Genomic DNA, 19235 nt, shown 5'->3' with positions numbered 1-19235 from the left:
CCATCATCTTCACTGCAGTCTTCTCATTCCCCCAGTACCTGCTGAGTCTGTGCTTGCATCACTTATATACTAATGAACTTACAGAAGTCATAACTTATTCCCAGGAGCTTTAGGCCCAGATGGTTAGACTGCAGTATCCCACTCCCCTGATTTGGGTAAAAAATGGAAAGGTCTTGTTGAAAGCTGCATCTGGATCTATAATTTTAAGTAATTCAGGGTTATAACTCAGCTCAAGGCTTTTTTAGCAGTACCAGTTCCACAGCATTAAGATTTTAATGCCTTGTGGTCAACAGAAAGCCGCAGCAGCAGACTTGTAATTCTGGTTGACAGAAGCGTTGACTTTCATCATAGCTAACTGTTTTGTGATTTGATTTCAGACAGCAAGAGACAAATCATGGATTCAGCATTGGTGTGTGAAAATGGCTATCTTGATTTGCTGCACAGTGACATCGATCCAGTGCATCTGTTTACTCTCTTAGACCCTAAGTCATCTGGAAATGAAGAGGGTGACTTGTTTGCAGGTTAGTAATACACTAAAAAGCCCTTGAATAGTTTAGCTGTCATGCTGTAAGTCACTGCCATCTCCTCTAGATTAAGTAGCCATCTAATGGCAGTTTATCGTGGTGGCTGGACTAAATTCAACAGACACTTAGTTTTACAATATGATAACTTTGTGACTATCTGTATATAAAATAGCAACTCCTTCCATAAATTACTATGTATTTAAAGCCAAGCACAAGGTGCTGCACCCCAGTTGGGGCGATTCCAACCATCAGTACAGACTGGGGGGATGAATGGATGGAGAGCCTCCCTGTGGAAAGGTACTTGGTGGATTGGTGGATTAAAAACTTCATGTGAACTAGCAATGTGCACTTGCAGCCCAGAAAGTCAATCGTATCCTGGGCTGCATCAAAAAAGTGTGGCCAGAAGGTTGAGGGAGGGGATTCTCCACCTTTGCTCCACCCTTGTGAGATCCCATGTGTCTGGATCTGGTGTCCCCAGCACAAGAAAGACACAGGACTGTTAGAGTGGGTCCAGAGGAGGGTGACAAAGATGATCTGAGGGCTGGAGCACCTCTCCTAAGAAGAGAGGCTGAAAGAGTTGGGGTTGTTTAGCCTAGAGAAGGCTCTGGGGAGACCTTATAGCAGCCTTCCAAAATATAAAGGGGGCCTACAAGAAAGATCGGTAGAGACTCTTTACTAGGGTGTGTAGTGATGCAACAAGGGGAAATAGTTTTAAACTAAAAGAGAGTAGATATAGATTAGATATAATAAAGAAATTCTTCACTATGAGGGTAGTGAGGCACTGGAACAGCTTGCCCGGAGAAGCTGTGGATGCCCCATCCCTGGCAGCGTTCAAGGCCAGGTTCGGTGGGACTTGGAGCAACCTGGTCAGGTGGGAGGTGTCCCTCAGATTCCAACTCAGATCCTAAGGCACCAACACAATAGATGTGCATTAGAAGATGCTGTTTTAGAGCTTTTCAGAGCACAGACCAATAATTTCTTTATTCTGTGATGGAGAAAGCAGAAAGACCAGGGTGGAAAGGTGGTAGTTCCTTACATAGAAGTTGCTGCAGCTAAGCAGGTTAGAAGGTTGGCCTCGGCTTTCAAATTCTGCTCCTGAGCTGGTGTGGACATTGTGGAATGTTCTGTTCTCCCTGAGTTTGCTGGCATAAAGGTATGAGAGCGTGTCTATGCTGCTGACTGTGTTGTGGAGCAATAGCTGAGCTTATTTGAAACAAATGAGCTGGATTATGGGTTGAGAGTGGCAATAAAAGAACACAAGTTAGTGTATACCAGATATGAAGTCCTATAGTTATGTGTCAGATAGGCATAAAAAGTTACCAAATTTGAGTGATATCATTTCACATCCTCGTTGCTTTCCTGAGTGACCAGTGTCAGCAGGTGCATGTGCAAATCAATGCAAAACTGAGCACCAGAATCCGGAATCATCTTTGTAATTAATTATTTTCCAGTTTGAGTTTTGCTCTCTCAACTTCTATTACTAACATCTGCAGGAGTTTTTCTGCACTGCCATGGCCTCACTTGCTCAGTGACTGAAAGTAGGTTGAAGTAGGGATAAAAGACTAACTCTTACTACACCAGAGATGTTTCATTGATTTGAATACTTCCGAGCCTTCCCATTGTCTGAGAAGACATGGATAAATTAAACAGTGTCAAGACATTGCCCAGGTTATGGGAAGTAGGACATCTCCATTGTTAAGGTGCTAATATAGTCCCTGACAGGTTTTTTGTCTTGGCCAACTGGCATTTTCCCAGGCAATTTCTAGCTGCAGAGCTGTGGCTAGCATGGACCCAGAAATACTCTGAAGAGGGAATTTGGATGGTATCACCACATACTGAAGAGCAAAGAGGTTTAATATTATGGATGAGTCCAGGCCATGTCTATAGGCCTTAGTGTCATGGAATGGGTTCTGAAACATTTTTATTTACTAGGAGAGGTGGATCCTCAGAGTTTAACAAAAGTGTTGATTTCTGGGTAACTAAGTTTACTGAGAGTTCAGTTCTGTTCTTAGGTAGCCAACATGCACCAAAAAGCCAAAGCCATATGCTGAAGCGCTAAATCTGCCTTTTCTGCATGTCCTGCTTTCTGTTATTTTTCTTTGGCTATGGTATTCATTGAACCCAATGCTAACTCCTTTCTCATTCTAGATTCTGAAATTGATGCCAGCAACTATGATCAGTTGAATAGTATGGATTTCCTGTGTACAGTGGAAAATGATGAAAATGGGGATGAATTATATCTCTCTTCCAATGCCAGAGAAGCTTATGCTAGAATAGGTATGAGAACTTTTTTTTTTAAGTGCTTGGTGTCAACATGGTCATTATTTTCTACTTACTTGATATATCTATTTCTTACAAATTTTATTTTTGCTCTAAAGTGATGACATATATTCAAGTGTCCTCATGCACGGTAAGTCTAACCGTGGTACCTAAACCTGTGAGTTGTGAGGAAACATGCACAACAGTTTGTGGTTGTCAGGGGAAAATCTCTCCTATTAATGGCTCCTTCTGCTTAACACTTCCTGTCTCCACTTCTTCTTTCTCATGTTCTTTGTTTCCTGAGCAACGATTTACAAGAAAAACTTAATTTAACTCTTTAATTTCACTTATACTGGAGAATTCTGTTAATGAAGTAAACCTACAATAGTTTTGCTGTGCAATTTACTGTGATGTTGCTGTGTTCCTTTTTTTCTTTTTTTTGGTAGCTGAATTAGCAGAATATGTGCTCAAAGATCAGCAGGAGAAGCAGGTGGAAGACACTTTTGGTAAGATTTATGTGAATAAGATGAATTTTCTCCATGACAGTGTTCTGGCTAACATCTTACATTGTTCCTCATCTCCACAATCAGAATACCAGTAGGGTTTCTGTCACCTGGTATCCTCTTTCACCTCCCTCCTTCTTCCACCTGGGAACTGTGTCCTGAAAAACACCAAGGATTTTCTGTATTTTGAAGGGTTTTCTCAAAGAGAGCAGTTGTATCTCTGACCAAGTTGCAGGTCACCTCATCAAAGCAATAGTGTATCCACTGCTTGACTGCCTAGTGCTATATAAGCTCTCAAGCAGCATTGGACTTATTCTGAGCACTTGACACATATTGACATGTATTCATTAAGCCTGAGCCACCAAGAGAACTTATCATGCATACAAATGCAATTCATGCACCCTTTTTTCTGTCCAGGATGCACAAAGTTGCCTGAGAAGGCATGTCAGATTTTACTTCTCTCCCTGATCAATGCAGTGATGGTATAATATACATGTAGTAAATGATTTCTTCATACCAGTGCTTAACCAGAGATAATCACTTGGCTTGTTGTACAAAACCATTGTTTTGGCTGTGGTGCAGCTGTTTGCTATTTTAGAGTATATATATTAATGTGTGGCTGCTGGGAAATCTGTAGATTGAGAAAGATTCACACAATATCTGCACATCCTCTTTTACACTTGGGGAAAGTAATTTGGAATAACTTACTAAAGGTAATACCATATGTAGGACAACTAATTCTGGCTACAAGAAACCTATGTGACTTAAATGCTTTTTACTGCTCCCTGGTGCATTTAGAATCTGGGGGGTTGGTTACACCGAATGGCAATATTCATATTTATCTTAGAGGAAATGAGACACAACACGAGTATGTCTTTGCCTGTAGAAGACTGGTATAGATAACTTCACAGTTCTTACAACACAAAATATATAAATGGTTCAGAACCTTTTACTCTACATCTAAAGGAACTAATCCTTTTCGTATACAAAATGAGCAAGTAACTTCAGTAATACTGAGATCGCACAAAAAATATATCTGTGAATCAGCTGTGATGTTTAATCCTTTGCTTGTCATTAGAGCATTGAGAAGTACTTGTGTATTAGTAGCCACTGAATTTGCCACAGTACATTAATGTCACACAGTGAGAGAGTCTTTGGCCAAAGTTCTGAGGGCTTTCCAAATTGTACAGATTTGGATACATTTTACTGCATGATTTTTGGTTTCCATCTTTTATTTGGAGCATGTTTCATTGTTGCTTTCTGGTGGTATCTTTCTCTTCCTTTCACCTCCTCCTGGAATATTTCTAGGAGAACAGAGGTTGACATTTGCAATATTTCATCTTTTTAGCAGGGAGCCTTATTTTGGATGAAATGACTGCTGAAAACACTGAGATATTTACTGATGTAAAGATGCAGAAATGTCACAAAAGAAGTAAGTAAAAAACGGTGAGAGCTTGAAAGTCTGTGGTGTTTGGATTCCGAATATGCATTAGGGTACTTTGGTTTTAAAAGCAGCCTCAGTATATTCCTCCTATAGTTCTTCGCTGATATAAGCAGATGTGCTTCCTCTGACTTTGTTTATCCTCTATGGGCTGGAAGTGAGATCTCCCCCCAGCACATTCTTCATAATTTGCAGAATTTGTTGTCCTCTAACATGACATTAAGTGTTATATTTCTTCCCCCCTTTTTTTGTCATCCATGTGACGATATTAATTTTGTTTTCAGTATATCTATAGCTTAGCAAGCATTAGTTGAACTATTCCCTTTTTAACAGCAAGAACTGCAAAAATGTTTGATTACTGGTAAAAAATAAAAATAAAAAAATCTGAAGCGCAATTCAAACTTCATTATTGTAGTAAAATAATATAAGACTATTCACATTCATGTTTAATACATTGGACTCATGCAGTTCTGAAATAGCTGAATTGAAACTGCTAGCATCTCCTTCTACTTTAAAAAGTTAAAATAAGTTTCCACAATGGACGCTTAAAAATGACAAACTGGATTCCATTTCTGTCACTTACTATCACGTTTTTTTCTTTCAGCATTTTTAGGCTCCGTAGAGAGTTGTGCTGATGTTTCAGAACCCAAATGCAAGAAAATTGGTAAGATATTGGCTGAATAGGAAAAGGTTATTGAACATACATTGTCTTTTGTTCCATAGTGCCTTCCTCTGTTAAATGTTGTAGCTCTATCTTCTAGAGAAAGTCTGTTCTCATAGATTTGATGATATAACACAGAGGTGCGTTTTCATGTTTCAGTGCTTCCAGTAGGGTAGAAATAACTGTAGAATCATATACTTCTTATTATACACCTCAGTCTAATTCATGAGGCAAGAAATCAATGATCTCTTATCAGTAGGTATTAAGATGTGCATTTTAGGACTGATTACAGTCCTGTGGCCTGGAGACAGAAGGATCCTTACGCCTCAAAAGCACAGATCTCTGTTGGGCAATAGGAAAATGATGTCCTTTGCATCAACAGAGACACAGCTGAACTCCTCTAAACTCATCTGAGGGCAGAAAGCAGACCAGTGGCAATCTTCATAACTTATGTACACTTTTTGTTTATGATGGGTTATGTGACAACAAAAGAGGATCAAAACCAGGAAATGCCAAACTATGGCTTAAGTGTGACACCTTCCAAACATCCAGTGAAACATCCTAGTAAAAATAACAGTGAAGAAACTGCTTCTTGGCCCAGTCCATATTCTACAGTCCTTTACACCAAAGTAAGAATTTGGAGAAAGGGAAATCTCTAGGTGTTGCCTGCTCTCAGACCATCCACAAGGCAGTAGCTGTCGCCAGCACACAGGCTGTAACTTGTTCCCCAGAGTAAATGAGTGTTCAAGTTCTTAACCAGCTGTAGGCTAAATGAGCGTCTCAGACACAGCTGACGCAGCAAAATACTCTTTCAAAAGATGTGAGATCAATTACCTCTGGATGAAGATATACGGTGCTTTGAAGTGCTATATACATCCTTCTATGCTAGTGTGTTTCCCAGGCTTCCTGAGAGGAGCTCTGACTGCACCAAACTCGGTGTCCTTGTATGTGTTGGGACACATAGCCAAAAGCACCTTTCCACCTAGAGAGCCATCAAGAGAGAGCTTGGATCCTGGTACTGCACCTCAGCACAACTGAGGCCTGCAATTTCTAAGTACTGGCTTAATCTGGACAAAAGTCACAGCCAGGGCACATACAGCCAGGGGACTGTGACCCAAACTGATTTTCCAGTGTTCATGTGGATTTCTGGCAAGAGATTGAGCAGAATCAGCTGGATGGATTTGGAAAGGTAAACAGACTTCCTCATGAACTGCTCCTTGCTGGTTTTAGTTTATTCAGATGCAGTTAAATTTCTAGGCAATTAGTAGGCATTAAAGGCAGATCATCACCTATCTGTTTAAATTCCTTTACAGATTTGGCACTTTTTAAAGCTTACGTTTATGCCATGCTAACAAAGAGAGTTTTGATAGGGAAATGGCACATCGATTCCTGATTAAAATAAATAAATAAAGAGAGCATAAAACACCTGATCAAAAGGGCTTGCATTCTAGTCTGTGGTGTACAGAGTTGTGGCAGAGCTAACGTACTTTGTAAAGCTTCACCTACCCTTTTTCAGAAAGTGCTGAGAATACTGTCACTCTCTTCACTTTAACTGACCCAATAAAGGTGCTGATGGAAAGAATAAATACAGATGACAGTGTAAGTACTGAAGACAAAAAAAAAAAGCTTATTGACAGAAATTTGAGCTACACAACAAAATCAGAATTAATCTTCCCTATTACAAAATGAGTGTCACTGTATGATCTTGCAAAGGCAAACAGATTCTCTCTTCAAAAAAGAATGTCTCTACAGTGAAGAGGATAATGTGGACTAAGGTTCAGTAATAAGCCCAAGATATTTCAAAGGAATTGAACAAAATTAAACTTCAGATTGGCCCAATCCTTTGTGGCTAGGTGGAGCTATAACAGTACTTGATCTTTTCTATCTTAGTAACGCAGTGGTTCTTGGATAGGAAGTTATGTGGGAATTTTATGTACTTATTTACACACAAACCAAAAAGCACCTTTAAAAGTTTGTTTATATATAGACCACAGTAAAAAATTAGAGATTTCTATAATAACACATCAGTTTCTGATAGACAATGTAAAAACATCCTGCCCAGACTACAGGTTTGTAGCTCTTGACAAACCATTAGACCACAAGAAGTGATTAAATATAGACTTGATTGTTGCTGCTAGACAGGCAGCAACACAACCAGCTCTGAGAATAAGGGTGTGGCAACACCAGGGAAACCAGCAGACCAGTTCAAAGCAAAGAAGTGTATCTCAATTGATATATAAGAAACTTTCACTAAGCAGATGAAATCAGGCACTACATGTAAGCCTCCCTTCCCATCTGACCTCTTCTTGAAAGACCTCTCCTTTGGCCCACTTAGCTGCTAGCCATAAAATAACTTTCTCCATTTGTTTTTGTCTCCTGTTTTCTTTTTTCCAAGTGGATGCCCCTGCAGTGTCTACAAGGAATGGCAGTTTCTTGGCTATGCCTCTCAGCAGCCATCCAGCTAGCTCCACCTCGCTAACTCACCAGCACATGTCCTTTTCTGTCCCCGCTATCAATGCACTGGGAAGAAGTTTTGTAATTCCTGGTATGTACAGGACGGCTATACCTGTGCACTCTTATACAGGGTGATTTTTTCTATCTTGTAAGTCCAGTTGTTGACCATGAACAATAGTGGGGAAAAAACAAATATGGCAGCCATTTCAATCTAGCACTTAAAACTGCTCCCACTAAGACAATGAAAATATTCAAGGGAAATTTGAAGTGCATTGCCATAATGAAATAGAATGAATCTTCCTTTTAATTGTTGAAATACTGTTTGATAAAAAAAAATAGAGAACAGTTATTTAATGTACACTAAATAATTATCTATTGGTCTTAAGAATATGAAATCACAAAATTTTCATGAATAAACGTGTTTAGTTTCAATTTCTTCCTCATTCAGGTGTTTGTAAAGGGCTGCTAGGTAATTATATTTGAAGTGATATATACTATTAGTGTATTTGCAGTAGTAGAGCAAAATCTAGTGTGGAATTTTGTTCACAAAAAGCAAGTACTAATCCAAGTGATTAGTGATAGTCACTTTATTTTAATCATGTTGTGTAGTAGAGGGTGTGCAGGGTACACTGGCAAGTGCTTATGACAAAGACTCACAGTCCAATAGCCTTTGCTGTTAAATCTGTGCTGGAAAGGAATCAAAAACAATTGCTCAAGTTGGAAGTCTTGGAGTATCTGAAGCTAGCTGAGGCAGCACAAAGTAGCATAAGAAATTGTGTAACACCCACAAAAACTCGGGGCTGTGGGTGATTGAGTTGCAAGCACTCCATCGTCAAAAAATTCCCTGGTGCAAGTTGAGAGGGAGAATGCTGCTTGTACATTTGTGTTGTACAATTCTGTGAGAAAGATAGTGCAAAGAATGGTAGAAATGAATTCAGGTATGTAGTGGATACGTACATTTTCTACACTTCTTCTCTTCTGGAGGATCTGTGGTCCATACATTTACAGACTTTGCCCTGAGTACTGTGCCTTATATTAACAGACTTTGGTTTTCAACTGTCAAAACACAATGGTTACTAAAAGGTGGGTAATCCTTTATATTTCACATTCATCATCCTTTTAACAGTTTGTTTAATGGATTCTGTGGCCCTCAAGTGATTCTATGAACTCATAAACTCTTAGCTGGGAGTATTTGCCCTGAAGGTACAAGGAAAGATAAGTAGCTTTGAGAAAACCTTTTCTGTTTTTAGAAACTTTTGGAAACAAGGAGCCTTTAAAAACAGGAGAGTAATGATTCTGCTGTCAGTTTCAGGATCTTCAGCACCTTTGATTCCAGAGTGTCTACCCCTTGGCATGAAAGACAAACAAGAGAATATAGACTTTCCAGATCCTGCTCAGCAGAAAAACAATTTTTTAATTGGAAATGCCACATCAAGTATTATAGCATACCCAGGTAAGTACAATAATCTATTATCCACGTAAGTAGACAAAAAGTACTGGAATGTCACTGCTGCCAACAAGGTGCTAAGCTCCCTCATTTTGGTCACTGGTAGCTGTGATACACTCAAAACTATAATTCGTTTCTTGCTAGCACTGACTACCTCCACTGAAACAATGGTTTCCCCAAGTTTTCCAGTTAATGTATGTGGTAAGTGTGAAATTAATTTTTATGTGTACAGTACTTTGGATTGGAAGAGGGAACACATTCCTTCTACTCAAAGCCAGTTCAAACCCTGCAGGCTTTACTCATGTTGACCTTATTCAGGAGAAGAAAAAATAGAGGCATTTCTTCCTTTGTATTCATCACTGACTGCTTAGTCTAGTAGGCAAAAAATGAGGCAGATAAGGGGTTGTAGAGCTACTGGGTCAGTTATATATTAGTAGCCAATTCAGTTTGCTACAAAGACCAGTCTTACCTGGTTAAAACTATTACAAAAGGCCAATGTGTGTGAGCACAATCAAAACTGGAAGTTGTGCTGGTACTCGTCCTGAGCATCTTAAATGCTCTGTGCTGGAAGCCAGACTGCAGTCAGCTCTTATAGAAGCCCCGAAACCAAACTGATGTGTTATTTGACTAAATGATGCAGACGCCTAATACAGAAAGGCTTATAAATAAATGCATATATATATATGTATATATATATATATCAGAGTCTTGGTCAGGCTGTAACAGCCCCACTTGTTGTAGCAGACTTTCCCTTGCACTTCCAACTCTCAGCCTTTAGACCTGGGAGTTTGATTTCAGTGGTTACTCAGTTTCTTACCTCTGTGTATCCTGGTGATTACAGCTACTTGCAGCTTAGTACAAGTGCTTCGTTGCCCTCTGGTGGCTAACACAGCCCATAAGAGCAAAATTTTAAAGTGGGGATTAATAGGCAAGTAACCCTAGATGTGGGGAAATACTTGTAAATGTCAGATGCTGCTTTGGGGAATAAACGATAATAGTAATTCCGTCTGATTTACAGCAGCACAACGTATGTGACTATGTCACAAACCTCAGAATTCCTAATGCAGGAAAAAAAAAAGCACATAAGATACCAAACCATTACTTTTTTTTTATGTCATTAACACCTGATTGGTTTGGCCAATGCTGCTTCCCATCTAAATGTCTCATTACAGCTTTTCTTGGTTTTCCATTCTGTTGTTTTTATTAAATGAAATAACTAGTAAAATCAAACACAGGCATATCCCCTCTTTATTTAATATCTTAAATGGATATTTCTTCTACCAGGAGAGAACTCTCTTATATCAAATGTATTCTTTTACTGGAAGGGACTTACTTATCAGAAGTCTGTGGGTGTTTCCTTGCCAGAAACTGCTCTGACCTCTAACCATTACCCCTGTTGCTGCTGTGCATAATAGGAATTAATTTCCAGATCTCCAAGAGATTAAGCTTTGTACTGTTTCTTGCCACATTCTACATCAAGATGAACCAATTATTATGATAATAAATACAGTTGTGCAAAGCTACGGAAATTAACCTCTTTTTTCACATCTCTCTTGAATGTGTTTACCACAAGACTATTGGTGAGTTTAGGTTTGTTAGTCTCTGTCCTGCTCCGTCAAAGCCTTTGCTACCAAACATTTTGTCAGAACTGACGCTTTGTCATTAACCATATGTTTGTAGAAAATACACTTTCTGATAAAATTTCCAGTTTTCTTTGTGTATGGCAGACACTGCTCATCTGATGAAGTGCAAAGGTCTGCAGTAGTTTGAAAACAGCCATAAAAAAAACAAAAAAGAAAATTGGACAGTGACAGTACTTTGTCAGGAAGAGTAATAGGTAAATTCTGTTACCAATAGTCAAGTTTTTACATGTCACTTATCTGTGACTTTCATAATACCTGCTCATGAGGTATAGAATAACAAAAGGAAGCTCTTACTTTTGATGACATAAAGAAGTCTTATGTGTGAATGTGAATTTATGCACAATGACATTTGAAGAGAACAGTGGATGTCAGCTTGTTATCATTTGTCTTCTGCTTCACACCATTGTGAAGGTGTCATCTTGTTTAGTGTCATACTGCCTGCAACAGTTCATGTCAGCTGAAATGTACACTTTGGAGCCTTTTTTACCTTTCCCATGTAAAAAAATAAACAGTCATCTCTCTCTGGATGGTACGTGGTTTATATTGTAATGAACTTGAAAATTTGGACTAGTCTTATTGTTACAACTAGTAAAACTGAACCAGTGACCATTTAGGTGTCTTTCTCAAGTGTATTGTTATGTTTCTCCAGGCTTAGAAATGTTCAAAGAAGTCCAAGTTCCTGTAATTCCTTCTGAAGAACCTTTCAAAAGACCAAGTGAGTTTAGATCCCTCGAACTTGAAACTTCCACATTTTTTGACAAATGTTGCTGTTTACTTGTCTACAGAAAAGAAACTTTTGTAGGAATTGTCATTCACAACAATTTGTGAAGGTGTTCCAAGTTGCTTAGCGCAGTTCCTGTTTTTAAGATCTTTGACTTGTACATCTTTAGACATCTAGCTGTACTTCCTACTTAGGAGGTTAATGTACTCAGCTGTTGCATAGATACCTCCAGAGTGATTCAGATCTTAGGTGTAAAGGTGTCTATGGTGCCTGCACTGCCAATTGAAGTACCTGGAGTTACATGGGATAAATCCAGACCTAAATGCTTGATGGGAGCTGATGTGTTTTGACCATATTACAATTATGTAATTACAACACTCTGAAACAATGTTGTAGTTTTTGGACTGGCTTCTTCAGTTTGCATGTTTGTGTTATTTCTCCAGGGTCAGTGGAAGTTTTCTGTACAGCGCTTAAGGATTACTTTGGAGACATATGCAAATCTGTGGCCATGGAGCGTGAAGTGACTCTTGATCACTTGTTTATTGATGGTACACTCGTGCAAAACCAAATTGAAACCAAGACTGGGAAGAACAGTGTAAAAGCAATGGAAAAGGAGCTGGTAACTTACAGTCTACAATGGAAGGAAAAGGCATCACTTGAAAGAAGCCAAATATTTCAAATCCCAGGAGGTAAAGATTTAGAGACTAAAGTGATTGTGGTGCTGGGAAAAGCAGGAATGGGCAAAAGCATTCTTGTACAGAAGATCTGCCAGGACTGGTCCAATGGAGAGTTTCCTCAGTTTGAATTTCTTTTTTGGTTTGACTGCAAACAAATAAGCTTGCCTGAGAAGTGTTACAGCTTGAAGGATCTGCTTCTTGATTTTTTTGTAAAACCTCAGGAGGGAAGCAAAGAGATCTTTGAGTACATATTGCAAAATCCTGCTAAAGTCCTTCTGGTTTTTGATGGTTTTGAAGGATTGCAAGACCATGAGAATTTTTCTCGTTGCTCAAACAGACAGCCTGGCAAAGACACGTACAGTATAAAGGAGCTGCTTTCAGGACTTATCCAAAAAAAGATACTCAATGGCTGTACTTTATTACTTACAGCAAGACCGAAAGACAAGGTGAACCAGTATGTGTCCAAAGTGGATAAGACTATTGAAATAGTAGGATTCTCTCCTCAGCAGAGAGAATTGTACATAACCAAATACTTTGAAGGATTACCCTACTGCGATAATGCACTGAAATTAATCAAAGAAAGTGAGTACCTGTTCAGTCATTGTTACAGCCCTGTTATGTGTAGATTTGTTTGTTTTCTCTGTGAGACAGTACTTGAAATGGGAGACAAAGGCCTTCCTTCAACTCTTACTACACTTTTCCTGAAATTTGTTCAGCAAAAGATAATACCTATGCAAACAGATGTTACAGCTGTGCAAAATCAAAAGAGCCTTGCTACACTAGCCCGTATAGCCTGGTATCTTGGAGAAAAGCACCGGAGTACCATGAAAAGTGATCTTCTTCCTTCTAAGGAAGTTAAAGAATTTGCTCTGAAATATGGATTTTTCCTGCCATTTGCATTCCCTGAACATTCAGATACTGAGGAGGAGGAATTTGGGACCACATTCTCCGATTTTGTCATTCAGAATTTCTTGGGTGCACTCCACCTTATATTAGCAGAAGATGTGAAGGATAAAAGTCTAACGAAGTATCTGTCTTTTCCATCCAAGAAGAAAAAGCCTTATAACTGGTTAGATTTACTGCCTCGATTTTTGGCTGGATTGTTGTTCCTCCAGGATGATGCCTACTTCTGCTCCCTTTCTAATAAGGAAATAAAACAATCAACCAAGAAGCAGAAAACGCTCCTGAAATGTATTAGAAGGTTGCAGATAAATGACTTCTGTCCAGAGAGGTTACTCGAGCTTTTACACTGCATATATGAAACACAATACAATTATCTTTTGCAGCATGTGACATTAAGGCTCAAGCCAGACCTGTCTTTTCAGGGCATTGTTATTACACCACCAGATGTTCATGTACTGTACTCTACTTTAAAAAGGTCAAGAAAAGAGTTTTCCTTGGATTTGCAAAACAGCAGCATTGACATGCAAGGGCTGAAAGACTTGGTTGGCCTGAAGAATGTGGCATCATTCAGGTTGGTCATTCTTTGTAGATAGAAGGGTCATTCATAGGGCTGCATGTAGATGACACTTCCCTGCAGCACTTCCCAACAACAGCAGTTTTATCTGTTGGTTTCGTGTTTTATCACTTCACAGGGCCTCCCTTGGTGATACAATCAGGCTATGGAAATACTTGGAACAGACAAAAGACTATGAACTGTTGAAACTGTCAACAGAAAAATTTGTTCTCGATCCCTTTAAGGCAAAGACAATGAAGGACGTCAGTGACCTTTCAGACCTCGTAGAAATGCAGGAGATGATCAATTGGTAGGCTCATTTATGATCATATTCCCTCTGAACTTATTTTTAATGCACTGTTTTGGTTGCTAAAATATTTCTCATGTTCTTGTTCTACTGTGATTTATTTAGCATGCAAGATGCCTCTGGTTGCAGCAGCTATGAAATTCCTGCCATAAAGAACCTGAGAAAAATAGAATTTGCGTAAGTGAAATGCTTCTCTGTTGATTGACATTTGATTACATTTAAGACTGAGTTATGGATATTGGCTACAGTGTGTAGTTAGTTTATGGTAAAGAATCAAGTAAAACCCACTTATTTAGATTTTGTTTGTCTCAACTAGATTTATTAATTTATGGGCAAAACTCAAAATATGCCATTTCTGGATCCTGGAGTGGTACAGATCAACATGGTTCTATCAGTTTTCTTTGATTTTACAGAAATTTACCTCTGTATTATCAGATGCAGATCTCATTCCAGTATGCAAAATTTCTTTATTGTGCTATACCTGTGAAATACTTTTTCCCCAGAAATGCTCAACTGTTCTATATCTGAGTCTTCTGGCATTAGTTTTCTGCCTATCAGAGCTTAGGCCATGAGAGGAAAAGGTCAGAGAACACCTTCCAAATAAAATCTTTAGCACCATTTTCCTGGAAGAAGGAAGACTGACTTCGAAACACTGGCTTGAAAAATGAGGTGTATTAACACCTACTTTTTTCACAAACTGTATGCAGCCCCAAATGTAGATCTTTCTACATTCTACTGCCTAAAAGTATCCTGCTGTAGAGTGTGGAGTAATTTGGGCAGAAATTGCACCAGAGCAATGGAAAACTCTCGCCAGGTCTTCATCTGTTTCTTGCTCTTTTCTTCTGACCTAGTCTAGAACTATAGTGCTTGGCCTCTCTTCTGATTTTATGCTTCTTTCTCTTCTCACTTTCTCTCCTACTTTTCTTTTAATTTATAATTTTGGTTAAAATTCCAGTCCTTTTAATTAGGCTGAACATGTTCTGACACCAAGGAAACTCCAAACGAGATTAGTATCTGAAGGACCAATATGATGAACAAATACTTGGAGCTGGAACACTGAAGTTCAGTTTATGCTTTGAGCTGCGGTAGAATGTTAAGATTAAGTTAGTCTGAATTACCAATAGTTTGAAAAAAAGTGAATATTTTTTCATCTCTGTTATCAAGATTATAATATTTAAAATGAAAGACCTGAAGAAAAAAAAAAAAGAACAGAAATATAGGAATCTAAAACAAATGAGAGGAGTCTTGCAGAACAGCAAGTGCATGTGCCACTTCTGTGCAGACCGCTTCTGTGCAAACAGCTCTGTTCTGTTTGACCTTAGCCTTGCTTGATCCTCATCTGGAGTCTTCAGAGCAGAAGTCCTCCCTGCAGACTGTAGGGAATGGATGCTTCTGAGGAGTGTCAACTAGCTTACATCTGAAGCTGTAGAGGACGGACTTTACAGATTTATACCCTTTGCTGTTTCTGAGCATGAAACAACTGCTGCACATCTATATATTTATTTTCTTCCAGTCTAGGTCCAGCATACGGCCTTCAGGGATTTCTAAAACTTGTGGAAATTCTGCCGTCATTTCCATCACTTCAGCATTTAGAGTGAGTAATGCTAAAGATTAACCTTGCTAATGCTGCTCCTCAGCAGCCTGTGATGGTGGGGGAGCTGATGTACCCAAGAAACACTGTATTTCCAACAGGTATATTTGTTTTGATGCACAAACTGAACAACAAAAACATTCAGTGAATATAACTGCAGAATATGAACTATGGCCCTTCAGCTCTGTTAAGATGCTCAGTAGTGGTCCATCTGATAGCCCTTTGGTCACCTCCTTGTGTGTTACTCAGTGATTAATATCTTGTGAGAAAGGTTTCATGCAGTGCCCCACGGGGTGCCCATGGATTTCTGATTTATTCATACAAGTTCCATAATGGGCTCCAGCCTCAGACTCCATTGTAGTGAGGTCTCTGAGGGACTCACTCTCGTGTCTGCACCAGGAGAGAACAGGCTTCCTACTGAACCAGCAGCAGTGTTGCATTTTGGGGTTAGCTTCACTACGTGTGCCTGTGCTGTGCACCCTCTGGTGTCAATGGGCATCTTCAACTTCTGGTAGCACTTGTAAGAAACTGGGCTTTTGTGGATTTGTACCACGTAAAAGACATAAAGATAAAAAAAAAAAAAACTAGTATTTAGTTTTATTCTTCACATGCATCTTCCTTTACCAGCAGCATCCTTAGAAATAATTTGTTAAGAATTCCAGTTACTATTTATTCTCTCGCATGGCAAACCATCTATTTCTGAATTTTAAGCTGCTTTACACTAGAAACAATTGTAGCAACAGTAGCCAGTACTTTGCCATCATACCTGAGGGAAGAGGGCATTTGGTCACAATGGATCCATCTATTGGCCATTTCTCTCTTGTATCTGGCCTTTTTATATTTTGGGAAAACAGTAGTGCTCTGAAATTGGAACAAGCCCAATGTATCCTAGTGTTGTCTGTCAGTTTGGAAGGGGATTCAGTATCTGAAATTGTGACTACCTAAAACTCTTTCCATCTGGATACCCGAATGAGGAAAAACTTAATTTCTAATGTTTCCTATCGGGAAAGTTGATGTTTAAGCAGGGATTTAGGGCATCTGCTGGATTTTGTCAGTTTCGTGTTTCTGTGTGCACAGGAAATCTCATTTCAGCATAGCTGGAACACAGCTATTTCATAACCACTTTAATAGTCTTCAGTGTATGGTGGAAGTGAGGCATTAAGTGCTACCATTTGCATATCAAAGGAAATGTATCAAGCCATTCAACTAGTGAAAAAAAACTTAGGCTATAAATTTGAGAAGCAGGAAGCTGCTTATTAGAGAAGCTGGAATTTGTGTGATGGTTCTTGCTGATTGAGGCCACTGCAGAGAAGGAGCTTCTCAAGGTATACAGAGTGGTCTCTGAGGTGAATAAACCATGAAAATTTAGATTAAAAGGGAAGCTAATTCTCTCTTTTTTGTCGCCACCCAGCCTTGATGCTCTGAGTGAAAATGGCATAGGAGATGAAGGAGCAAAGAGTCTATCTGAAGTCTTTCCAACACTGAGATCACTGGAAATATTGAAGTAAGTTTCAAGGTTAACAGTTCTGGAATTCTTTTAAAAGAAATAAATCAAACCAAGAGCCTAGGGGACTGTGTGTTAACAACTATGGGCATGACTAACCCATGGGCATGATGATATTTAATCTGTACATTCATTGGAGAAATAGCTTAATCCTATGACAATTCCTTATTTCCTTTCAAGGATAATAATTTGACTTTTTCCCTAAAACAGTGTGCGCACATTCCATTTAAAAAAGAAAAAAAAAAAAGAACAAGGTGTATATGATTTATTTAAACGTTTCAGACAGCTGCCTCAAAAGTTAAAGCAATGCAGGGAAGAACGATGAAGGCCAGACCAAGGCAGATATATCGATATATCCTTGGGGCAGCAAAAATCAAAGGGCAGGAGAAAACAAAAGGAAATGGAGTAATGTGGAAGTGGAGATTCTAGGGGAGCTCATCTTGCTGCTTCTGACTTTACTGAGGGAGTGGGAGAGGGACGAGTAGTCAACCCCAGTCAGAGCCTCTCACAGTCAAAACTCCCTCTACAGGAGCAGCAGTATCTGATTTTTTCAGTGGGAAAAGGTAGTTTGCTGTCATATGTTCCTAGCTTTCATTTTACTGCTCTAGAAACTATCCAGTTTTGTAGTCCTTTGAAGTCAGTAGATTTCTGAGTGTAAATATGTGCAGTGTCTCATTTAGCGCACACAACTAGATACTGGGGTCCATTTAAAGCAATGTTTTTCTGTGTCTTTGTTTTTCTTTCTTTTTTCCTGCTTTTCTTTTTGACTGAGAACTACCAGTTACTGCTCTCCATTTTTTGCAGAAATGTGCCAAATTTAACTAAGAAGATAATCTTTTTTGTAAGAAAAGACTCTTGAAACTGTGTTATCTTAAACCCTGAGGAAAGGTCTTGGGTTAATGGTAATTGTAGGCCTTATCACACTGTATTGTAGCATCACCTTTGTTGTTCGGGACAACATCTAAAATCAATTTGCTCCATATATTAATCAATTAGAATAAATGTGCTCAGCTAACAAAGCCATCTCATTTACTGTAGTTTATCACAGAATAAGATAACAGATGTGGGTGCAGAGAAACTAGCTACAGCTCTTCCTTCCTTATCTTCATTAACAACACTAAGGTAAGTGGTTGTGTCCTGTTCAATTGTTTTACATAGCACACCTTACTGTCTCTGTCAGAAATCACTGAAAACAGAATCCATGTGCACACAACTTGCAATAGCCAAGTTTTGACTACAAAGCCTGTAGGGAGCAGATAAACATATGACCCAGTGTAGTCATACAGGAGCATATCTCAGGAATATAACAGTGAACATACTGATTTTTAAATCCATTCATAATACCTAGTGGTTAATAATGCCCTATACAAATTCACATGCAAGACCATGATCTATTGAAAGCTTATGCAGAGCTTGCTAAGCCAGCAATGAGGTAGCGCACACTTGCTGGTATGGGAAAAATGGCCCATTCCACTTCATTTATGTCTCTGGCATAGGCCTGAATGAAGTGTCTCAGGGGGAATACAAGAAACTGTGGTGTGCAGTTCTGGGATAATTTGCTCATACTGAAATCTTTTGAATGCAGTGCACCAAAGCTTTGAGCCTCATTTTCTTGCAGATTTCTAATTTGCTCTGAAGTAGTCAGGAATGTCGTTAGTATTCATCAGGAATCCTAGACCTATTTTTGCTGTAGCTGTGTAAGCTGAAAAAGGTATATGGCTATTTGCCTTGCTTGATATAAAAAACATGAAACTGTTTTAAAGATTAGCTGCAATTAGATAAGGAAAATTGGAAGTTAAGATGTACCAATGATATCCAGAATTTCTTGATCTAATATATAATCTGTTTACATTGTTCATTATTTGATTGTAACTATACTGGTTTTGTTGTCTGCAGCTTGTACAATAATAACATTTGTGATTTTGGAGCAGAAAATCTTGCAGTTGTTCTTCCTGCAATGGCATCTTTAAGAGTGCTAGAGTGAGTACGAAATCTTTTTAAATGGCTCAGGACAGCTTATTTGCTTGGATACTGAACATTCAGGTCT

General features: G+C 38.9%; 1 protein-coding gene across 4 annotated transcripts in view; it reads left to right on the top strand.

Annotated features, from left to right (window-relative positions):
* The window catches only part of CIITA (class II major histocompatibility complex transactivator), a 33877-nt gene that overhangs the window by 8886 nt on the left and 5756 nt on the right, over nucleotides 1-19235 (top strand). For all 4 annotated transcript variants that reach the window (XM_080556926.1, XM_080556925.1, XM_080556928.1 and 1 more), the window contains exons 2-16: nucleotides 378-521; nucleotides 2673-2801; nucleotides 3230-3289; nucleotides 4635-4718; nucleotides 5332-5391; nucleotides 7784-7933; nucleotides 9149-9295; nucleotides 11582-11647; nucleotides 12097-13804; nucleotides 13926-14096; nucleotides 14199-14270; nucleotides 15607-15687; nucleotides 17096-17188; nucleotides 18227-18310; nucleotides 19085-19168. In XM_080556926.1, the coding sequence (XP_080413052.1) occupies nucleotides 378-521; nucleotides 2673-2801; nucleotides 3230-3289; nucleotides 4635-4718; nucleotides 5332-5391; nucleotides 7784-7933; nucleotides 9149-9295; nucleotides 11582-11647; nucleotides 12097-13804; nucleotides 13926-14096; nucleotides 14199-14270; nucleotides 15607-15687; nucleotides 17096-17188; nucleotides 18227-18310; nucleotides 19085-19168 (3133 nt within the window). The remainder of the gene's footprint in view (nucleotides 1-377; nucleotides 522-2672; nucleotides 2802-3229; nucleotides 3290-4634; nucleotides 4719-5331; nucleotides 5392-7783; nucleotides 7934-9148; nucleotides 9296-11581; nucleotides 11648-12096; nucleotides 13805-13925; nucleotides 14097-14198; nucleotides 14271-15606; nucleotides 15688-17095; nucleotides 17189-18226; nucleotides 18311-19084; nucleotides 19169-19235) is intronic.

This window comes from Anser brachyrhynchus (genome assembly GCF_964034855.1).
Source record: "Anser brachyrhynchus genome assembly, chromosome: 15".
Classification (NCBI taxonomy): Eukaryota; Metazoa; Chordata; class Aves; order Anseriformes; family Anatidae; genus Anser; species Anser brachyrhynchus.
The sequence above is the reverse complement of the archived record's forward strand: the minus strand, read 5'-3'. Positions and strand labels throughout refer to the sequence as shown.